Source organism: Ipomoea triloba, chromosome 4, assembly GCF_003576645.1.
Source record: "Ipomoea triloba cultivar NCNSP0323 chromosome 4, ASM357664v1".
Classification (NCBI taxonomy): Eukaryota; Viridiplantae; Streptophyta; class Magnoliopsida; order Solanales; family Convolvulaceae; genus Ipomoea; species Ipomoea triloba.
The window spans coordinates 17,718,013-17,727,759 of NC_044919.1; the positions used below are offsets into that span (position 1 = coordinate 17,718,013).

Here is a 9,747-nt window from a genome sequence, read left to right on the forward strand (position 1 = left end):
ATTACGTACATTAACATAATATAGTAACATTTTTTTAATACTATAATATACATCATATAGTCATTTGATTGTTGGAATTTTTTTTTAATATTATCATGAGAGGAATTTAATTAAACATAATATAGTAATTTTTTTTTGAATACTATAATATACATCATATACTAATTTGATTGTTGGAATTTTTTTTGAATATTATCATGAGAGGAAGTTAATTACGTACATTAACATAATATAGTAATATTTTTTTGAATACTAGAATATACATCATATAGTAATATATATATATATATATATATATATATATATATATATATATATATATATATTAAAAATACGCAAGATTAAAATATTTTGAACCATAATTGAATTGCATGGTATAATAATTATAATTTTGTTGAATAATTATTACTTTCCGTGTGACTATTTTGTTAATATATGTACATAAATCATTTTGTTAAGTATTGTAATATTATATTGACTGATTTCAAATTTCTAAATTAATTAATTAATAAATATATAAATACATATATAACCTACAAACACGAAACCGTATAATTGAATATCATTTAATTAGGTACATTAACATAATATAGTAATATTTTTTTGGAATACTATAATATACATCATATAGTAATTTGATTGTTAGAATTTTTTTTTTGTATATTATCATGAGGAATTTAATTACGCACATTAACATAATATAATAATATTCTTTTGGAATACTATAATATACATCATATAGTAATTTGATTGCTGGAATTTTTTTTGAATATTATCGTGAAAGGAATTTAATTACGTACATTAACGTAATATATTAATATTTTTTTAATACTATAATATATATCATATAGTAATTTGATTGTTGAAATTTTTATTTTTTTTTGAATATTATCATGAGAGCAATTTAATTACATACATTAACATAATATAGTAATTTGATTGTTGGATTTTTTTTAATATTATAATGAGAGGAATTTAATTATGTACATTAACATAATATAGTAATTTTTTTTGAATACTATAATATACATCATGTAGTAATTTGATTGTTGGAATTTTTATTTTTTTTGAATATTATCATGAGAGCAATTTAATTACATACATTAACATAATATAGTAATAATTTTTTTGAATACTGTAATATACATCATATAGTAATTTGATTGTTTGATTTTTTTTTAATATTATCATGAGAAGAATATAATTACGTACATTAACATAATATAGTTATATTTTTGTTTGAATACTATAATATACATCATATATATATATATATATATACACGCAAGATTAAAATATTTGGCAAAAACTTGTGTGAGACCGTCTCACCATGAGACGGGTCGGGTCGGGTCAAGATGCAAATGTAACACTTATATGCACAAATGTCATACTTATATGCTCAAATGTAATACTAATCAGGAATAAAATTTTTGTTACTTATAAGGGTAAATGTAATACTTTTATGGGAAAATACAATACTTTTACATTTCGATTTAAAAGTATTACATTTTTCCACAAAAGTATTATATTTGCCCTTATAAGTGAGGGGCACTTGTCAACATTACTTATTATGAAAAATGTATTACTTCTACTATACTAATAAGAGCCAAAGAGAGTTAGGCCTAAAATGGATAGAAAAAATGGCAGTCAAATTATTTAATCAAATGGATGGTTCAGATGAATTATTTAATCAAATAGATGGTTAAGATAATTCAGATTAATATTATTAATAGAGATTACCTAATTTAACCTTACTTTTATGATTATCCGTTAAGTTTTTCGTTAAATATTATCTTCTCCGTTAACATTCCGTTAACTTTTAACTTACCCATTAATTTCTATAAGAAAGGTCTTAGGTTCGAACCTCATCTCAATCAAATTTGACATAATTAAGTTTCTCACTCTATTTTACTCTTATTAAATTAAATAAATAAATTAGTAGCTACAACAAAAAATGATACATATGTATTTCTTTAATTTAGAATTATGTGTTTACAATACCTTTATTTGAAAAAATTATTCATTATCAAAAAATTAAATTAAATAAGAAAAATAATTTCATTAGTTATATTGCCTTTATTTTCTCTCATGCAAAGATTCTTTACATTCAAATTTATCAATTGACATTCATTACATTGTCCATTATCTTATTTTTACAATATCTTGTAATTAAATATCAAAGTTATAGTACAAAATAATGTTATATATTTTTTTTTGAAATCAAACCTGAAAGGTAGATTAAAACAAATGAGCAATAGAGTTTGGAGGGATTAAATCCCAGTACAAAGGTGTCTCCTGAGAGAAAGCCTCAGCTGCAAGTGTATGTGCAGCCTTATTATGAGATCTAGGAACTAAATGAATTGAACAAGAAATAAAAGATGACATAAGAGTCCTAGAGGCATCAATCGAATACCCAACATATGACAAAAGCTCCGAGTGAGAGGAGTTAAGTAAATCCCTAAGCGTGGAACAATCCGTAAAGATGTGCACAGCTGACAGACCGCGATTCTTGAGCCAAGACAAAGCCTCCTTGCAAGCTAATGACTCCGCCATGAGTGGCGAAAAATAGGCGGGAAGCCGCGCACTTAATCCTGCTATGAATCCACCGTCGTGCGCCATCAAAACTACGCCCACCGAAGCTGTCCTGGTTTGAGGCCGGAAGCTTGCGTCGATGAAGCATTGCTGTAGCTGTTCTCCAGTCGGCAACGGCAAGGGCAGGGGCATGGGAGGCTTGGGCGGAATCTGTTGAGAATGAGTATTCCTCCATGCAGCTGCTGCCGAATTTGCTTCTCGCCACACACAAGATGGCGCCGGAAGATAGCCATCCCAAACAGCGTGATTTCGAGCCTTCCAAATGTAATACATCACTGCTATAACAACAAATAATTCCTCACTATTAAGCATGGAAAGGGCATTGTCAAACCACATAACAAAATCATCTTGAATCATAGAAGGAACATGCAGTGAAGATTCATGACAAATAAGTCTTGAGTAGTCACACATTATTAGAGAGTGCATAATATTCTCATGAAAATTGCCACACATGGGACATGTTGGATCAATCTCCACCCTCTTTAAAATTAGATTGGTAGTGGTAGGCAGAACATTAGATAAAGCTTCTCCATACAAAAATCTTCCATTTAGCAGGGCATTTAATCTTCCACAAATGTAGCCATTTATCATAAGCTCCAGGGCTAAATTCATAATCCCCCATAACACGTCGATAACCTTCTTTTACCGAATAACACCCTTTTGGGTCTCCCAACCAAAACCAAGAATCCTTGTGATGTGGGCTAACTGGTACTGACATAATACGCTCAATATCGGGTGCACTAAAAACATCCTGCAGGATTGAAAGATCCCATGAACCAGAATTAGGATCAATCAGCCCAGAAACCAGAGAGCCATTGAGTGCAACTGGCATGGGAGTCTGAACCATTGGTGATGGGTCATTAGGTAACCAAGGGTGACCCCATATTAGAGTAGATTTCCCATCACCAATCCTTCTCCTTACACCACTGCAAATAAGCTCATGGGCAGCCATGATGATCCTCCAACAGAAACTTGGATTACCACCCAGTGTAGCATCAACAAAAGATGTTTTGGGGAAATATCTAGCTTTGTATACTCTTGTTACCAGTGACTGAGGTCTGGTTAAAAATCGCCAAGCTTGTTTTCCTAGCATTGCCAGGTTGAAAGCCCTTAGATCTTTGAACCCCAAATCACCAAACTTCTTTGGGATGCATAGTCTATCCCAAGCCTTCTAGTGAATGCCCCTTTCATTCCCAGTACCCCACCAATACTTGTTCATTGTTCTTTCAATGGATGAGCAAACAGAATCCGGTAAAAGAAATACACTCATAGAGAAAGTTGGCATAGATTGTGCCACACTTTTAAGTAATACCTCCTTCCCCGCTTATGAGATGAGCTTCTTAGTCCAAGAGCTAATTCTTTGTTTCACTTTATCCTCAATGTACGAAAACACTGCTCTTTTTTCCCTTCCAATAAAAGAAGGCAGACCCAAGTATTTTCCAAAGTTAGGAGCCTGCACGACACCCAGTATTGAAGCCACAACATCTCTATCTGCTTCAGTGGTATTCCTGCTGAAACAGACACTAGATTTATGAAAATTCACTGACTGCCCTGACATGGACTCGTAGTCAGTTAGGCACTGCTTAATAACACCTGCCTCCTCCGCATTAGCCTTGAAGAACAACAAACTGTCATCTACAAAGAATAAATGTGAAATAGGAGGGGCACCTCTGGCTACCCTACAGCCATGGATAGCACCCCTAATCTCATCCTGCTGCAGCAACAGAGAAAGACCCTCAGCACAAATAATGAATAAATAAGGCGAAAGAGGGTCTCCCTGTCGAATACCTCTCGTAGGAACAACCTGACCAACAGCATTACCATTTACCAAGAAATTATAGGACACTGTGGTAACACAAAGCATTACCAGGTTCACCCATTCCTCAGCAAAACCCAGAGCTAGAAGCATCCGGCGGAGAAAAGACCACTCCATTCTGTCATATGCCTTCGCCATATCTAACTTGAGTGCACCACAGCCCATCACTCCACAGTGTTTCCTATTCAGAAAGTGACCCACCTCTGCAGCAATTAGGATATTATCTGTAATTAGCCTGTTAGGGATGAATGCACTCTGAGAGTCAAAGATGATCTCTCCCAAAAACGACTTCATTCGGTTTGCCACCATCTTTGCCATGATCTTATATACTACATTACATAATGCAATGGGGTGGAGATCAGACACCAGTTCTGGGTGATGTTTCTTCGGGATCAGAACGACATTTGTATCATTCAGGCCAGGTGGAAAGGAGCTACTATTCAAACAGTTTAACACAAAAGCAGAGACATCACCCCCTACCACATCCCAATAGTGTTGATAGAACCCCGGATTCATTTTTAGATAAGACCAAATATTTAGACTATCGATTTTACAAGGTTGCAAACATTTATTTTAGTAATAATTATAATCAATTTTCTATATTATCTTGGATTCATATACTTTGAGTTAGATATTTAAATAAAAAAATTCGACATTCAATTACCCATGTATAAACTTCTCCTATATAATCTTGCATTGATATACTTTCAAATATTTATTTAAGGGTCACACTTGGGTGAGACCGTCTCACGGATCCTTGTTCGTGAGACGGTCGGGTCGGGTCAAAACACCATACAAATGTCATACTTATATGTGCAAATGTCATACTTATATGCTCAAATATAACACTAATCGATAATACAATTTTTGTTACTTATAAGAGAAAAAGTAATACATTTTTCATAATAAGTAATGTTGACAAGTGCCCCTTACTTATAAGGGCAAATATAATACTTTTGAGGACAAATGTAATATTTTTAAATCGAAATGTAAAAGTATTGTATTTTCCCTTAAAAGTATTACATTTACCCTTATAAGTAACAAAATTTTTATTCCGGATTAGTATTACATTTGAGCATATAAGTATGACATTTGTGCATATAAGTGTTACATTTGCATCTTGACCCGACCCGACCCGACCCGACCCGACTCATGGTGAGACGGTCTCACACAAGTTTTTACCTTTATTTAAATATAAACATTGGGCATAACCCATTCGCGTAATGCGCGTATAAAACTAGTTTTCTCTAATAAGTAACAAAAATTGTATTCTTAATTAGTGTTATATTTGAACATATAAGTATGACATTTGCATGGTGCTTTGACCCGACCCGACCCATCTCACGAATAAGGATCCGTGAGGCGGTCTCACACAAGTGTGACCCAAAATATTTTGAACCATAATTGAATTGCATGGTATAATAACTATAATTTTGTTTAATAAATATTACTTTCCGTGTGACAAGTTTGTTAATATATGTACATAAATAAGGAATCCATTCAGAAATTGAATTGAATAAAATATTTCATTAATTTCCGTGTATAATAAGGAATGGAAATATATTTTGAATATTTTGTTAATTTTAGCCATAAATAAGGAAGGCAAGAATTTCTGATAAGGAATTATTATATAAAATTGTGTTGACGAATTTCAATTTTTTTGGACTAAAATGACCGGGAAAGCTAGTACCTAAAACCTTGTTCTCATGGGATTGAGGACCTATATATATATATATATATATATATATATACACTAAAAATTTACTAAAATTTATTTCTTCATAAAAGCATATCAAACGTTTGCAGTCTCAACATCATGGCATTACATGAAGTATACCATTCCCTCTTTATATCCAAGAATAACACAAATGATACCAAAAAAAAAAAAGCACACACTCTCTCTCTCCTTATTGAAAAAGGTGGGGCCAGAGGTGTTGACTTGTTGGGTCCACACCTTCTAGTGCAAAATGAAATCCTACAGAACCAAAGATGCACCACCGTAAAGCTACTCATTTCCATGCTTTTAAACTGTACGGTCGCAATATATAGTTATTTAACGGCCCGACAGCGACCTGTCAGATTTTACGAAAAAGCTGATCAAACAATTTTAAAAATTCCAAGCCTTATTTTATTTTATTAAAAAATTACATTTTTATTATTCAATTATAACCGTAATAAACTTGATCATCTTTAACTCTAAGTTATGCACGAAGTGACAATTTTAATATCTTAAAAACTATTTTAACCACTAATTTATCACTTAATAAAATGACAAATTAAGTCTTTCAAGAACTAAAATCGTTATTCCGTACATAACTTAGAATTTAAAAATGATTATGCATATAACTCAGTAACTAAGATATTCGTGAAGGACAAAAATACAATTTTCCCTTTATTTTATTTTATCTTACATTGGCGTTCCCCCCGGTATTCCACACCATACCCAAAATTTCTCCGTAGCGGTGAATGTTTGATTTTCTTTTTTCCAGTCGCCGTTAAACGGAAACCATATCGGAGAACTAACGAGTCGCGGCAGCCACGGGAGTTCCGAGCACGGAAGCGGCCGTGAGAACTCCGTTCTGAGGCGGCGGCGGCGGGGAAACCGCGAAGTTATTACTGGATCGGGAAAGGAAGTCGTTTACGATGACGGTGCTGGGACGAGCCACACGCCTTTCCCAAGATTCATCGCCTCCACGGGCTTCAAATGCCTCGGTGGCATTAAGGTTGTGAATGTTCCACGGCAACTGGGTTTGCAGCCTGAGAATATTCTGAAGTTGACGGCGAGCCAACTTTCCGGTGTTAGCTTTAATGTTCTGAATGGCTGCCTGGAGAAGCCGCTTCCTTGTCTCTCTATCGACGTGGTTTTCTTGCCGGAAGAATTGATCTAGCTCGGGGACCCCAATCGAGCGTTTAATCCCGCGCGAATAATCCCCGCCGGTAAGGTCGAAGAAATCCCGGACTTCCTCCACTAGCCCCGCTTCAACCATCTTATCCACCCGCTCCGACACAAACCTTTGCAGGATTTGTAACGAAATCTGTGTAAAGTTATGGAGTAAAAACTGTCTTGTTTATTAATGATCAAATGAGCAGGCTATAAATAGTATACAATGGAGGAGAAGTAGCATAAGTTACAACAGAAACTAGTTTACAGGAATAAATTTAGAATAATAACTGTAGAAAATATCAGCCACATATAGGTTAACAACCTGCGTCCAAAGGAAACAGCACTCGTATCTGGAGCGGAACTCGAGGTTGTCGAGCACCAGGGCCTTGATGAAGGAGTTGGAACCGCCGGCGATTATGGGGACGCGGTCTTTCCGGGCGATGAGTTCCATGGCGCGCAATGCGTGGACGCAGAAATCCGCCGCCGCGAAATCCTCGTCCGGGTCGTCTATGACTCCTAGCAGGTGGTGGGGCACTCCACGCCGCTCCTCGTCCGTCACCTTATTGGTGGCTATGTCCAGCCCTTTGTACACTTGCATTTTGTCGGAATTTATGATCTCCGCCGGGAAACGCCGGGCCAGGTCGATTGCCAGCTTTGATTTTCCGGTCCCGGTGGCCCCCACCACTATCACCACCTTGTCTTTTCGCCGCCGGGGATCGATAAATAACGGGTCCAAGTTTATTCCCCCGGGGAAGCTTACAAGCGGTGGTGACGGTTTGGAAGCTAAGCACGACATGCTCATCATAGAAACCTTAAAAAGTACTAAACAAATTAAATAAAAAAAATTAATTAAAACCCCTTAAAATGGCAAATTATTGCATGGACCATGGTCCATACAGCTGTCTGGACCAAAAATAAAAAGTACATTATTTATATTGAAGGTACATTATTTTTATACTGTAAGTACATTATTTTATAGTATATATCAAATCATGTACCTTCAGTACAAAAATAATATACTTTTTATTTTTGGTCCACACAGCTGTGTAAACCATGGTACATGCAATAATGATTGTCTTAAAATGCATACTATCATATGATTTTTACATGAAATATAAGCCCGCAAGGGTTTAACGATCAATTAGCAGTATTTAGGAAAAGATCCGAAGAAATATCCAAACATAAGTCTTCAAGAGCTTAGCAATCAATAAACAATATTTAAAAGAAGAAAAAAATCTAAACATAAGCCTCTAAAGGTTTAGGTTCAATAATCAGTATTGAGGAGAGAAGAAATATCCAAACATATATACCTTTTGCTATGATATCGAAGAAAATGCGGCGATCGAGGAGACTTGTTAGCGTGCATAGAGAAGATTGAAAGAGACTTGGAAATTGTTTTTGGCTTCTGCTATTTATTAAGGGGAACTTGGGAACTTTTTTAATTAAAATAAATGGGAGTATACTTCTTGTCCCTAAGCCAGATTAGATAATAATATCATCTCCATAGAGGGCTATAAATTTATAATTAATTAATTGCAACTTTGTAAACAAATATTCTAGTTGGTGGAATATAATAGTTAAGTTGGTGCAAACTAGTGAGAAATTTCGAAAATAATGTGTGATTACTTAATATGATATAAAGTTAAAAAAAATGAATATACGTGATTTAATTAATTTATCTTTGTAGTATGGTGTATGTCACTTTTATAAATATACAATTTTCATGATCAAATGAGAATTATGTCTTAAGTGAGAACTTATGAACATGCATCAATGCATACATTGGAATGCACACAATCTTCTAGATTTAGGGGTACGATAGCTAGATTTTGTGCATTGTGCACCTGGAGTATTATATTGTGTGTATTTATTGAGTAGATTGTGTAAATTCATGCACTAATTCGCAAGTAGTCATTTGAACACAAGTATATATATATGATCATATGAGAACAAGTCCTTAAGAGAAAACTAATAACCAATCTTAGACTTACATTTGGAAATATCAGATGGACCAGATCAATTTAAAAAAAAATGCTGTGACATTTTCGTAATTATCACCAACTCTACTGTACAAATTTGATCACTAAAATTTGTACTCCTTGGAGTTTTTCTGGTTTGCACATTTAGTATTAACATATTGCACATTTAGTATTACAAGATTGCACTTGCAACAAAATGAAAGTGCATTGCACTTAGGTTTTCAATTTTAAAGTTTATGACTAAGTGTTTTATTTTATTTGGTTTAGTGGTTCACGTTTTAATGCTTATAGTCTAGCATCTACACTTTAGATTTAAAATGTAGCATTTTCGTTTATTTTTAAAAATTTATCCAGGTTTGCATATTTAGTTGTTTACATATTACATATTTAGTAATTTAGGTGTTCAAGTTTGCAAAGTGAAGTTGACGATAATTACGAAAATGTCACCTCACTTTTTTTTTTTTTTTTTTTTTTTT

General features: G+C 34.1%; 3 protein-coding genes across 3 annotated transcripts; all 3 read right to left on the bottom strand.

Moving 5' to 3' along the window:
* Nucleotides 1-2,238: 2,238 nt before the first annotated feature.
* On the bottom strand, nucleotides 2,239-3,003 carry LOC116015908. The gene has a single exon (XM_031256073.1). It carries the CDS (start codon nucleotides 3,001-3,003, stop codon nucleotides 2,239-2,241), a length of 765 nt encoding a protein of 254 aa, XP_031111933.1.
* Nucleotides 3,004-3,106: 103 nt separating this feature from the next.
* Nucleotides 3,107-3,685, bottom strand: LOC116015909. The gene has a single exon (XM_031256074.1). It carries the CDS (start codon nucleotides 3,683-3,685, stop codon nucleotides 3,107-3,109), a length of 579 nt encoding a protein of 192 aa, XP_031111934.1.
* Nucleotides 3,686-6,691: 3,006 nt separating this feature from the next.
* On the bottom strand, nucleotides 6,692-8,659 carry LOC116017679 (adenylate isopentenyltransferase 5, chloroplastic-like). The gene is made up of 3 exons (XM_031258303.1): nucleotides 8,603-8,659; nucleotides 7,615-8,114; nucleotides 6,692-7,443 (listed from the first exon to the last, which is right to left on the bottom strand). The coding sequence occupies exons 2-3, from the start codon at nucleotides 8,095-8,097 to the stop codon at nucleotides 6,928-6,930; spliced, it is 999 nt and encodes a 332-aa protein (XP_031114163.1). The 5' UTR covers nucleotides 8,098-8,114; nucleotides 8,603-8,659; the 3' UTR covers nucleotides 6,692-6,927.
* Nucleotides 8,660-9,747: the final 1,088 nt, after the last annotated feature.

Excerpts from the sequence above, each read along its gene's own strand:
- LOC116015909 (XM_031256074.1), bottom strand. The coding sequence starts at position 3,685 with ATGCTAGGAAAACAAGCTTGGCGATTTTTAACCAGACCTCAGTCACTG.
- LOC116017679 (XM_031258303.1), bottom strand. The coding sequence starts at position 8,097 with ATGATGAGCATGTCGTGCTTAGCTTCCAAACCGTCACCACCGCTTGTA. Across the intron at positions 7,444-7,614 it reads GCTGTTTCCTTTGGACGCAG|ATTTCGTTACAAATCCTGCA; the intron begins GTTGTTAACCTA and ends AACTTTACACAG.
- LOC116015908 (XM_031256073.1), bottom strand. The coding sequence starts at position 3,003 with ATGTGTGACTACTCAAGACTTATTTGTCATGAATCTTCACTGCATGTT.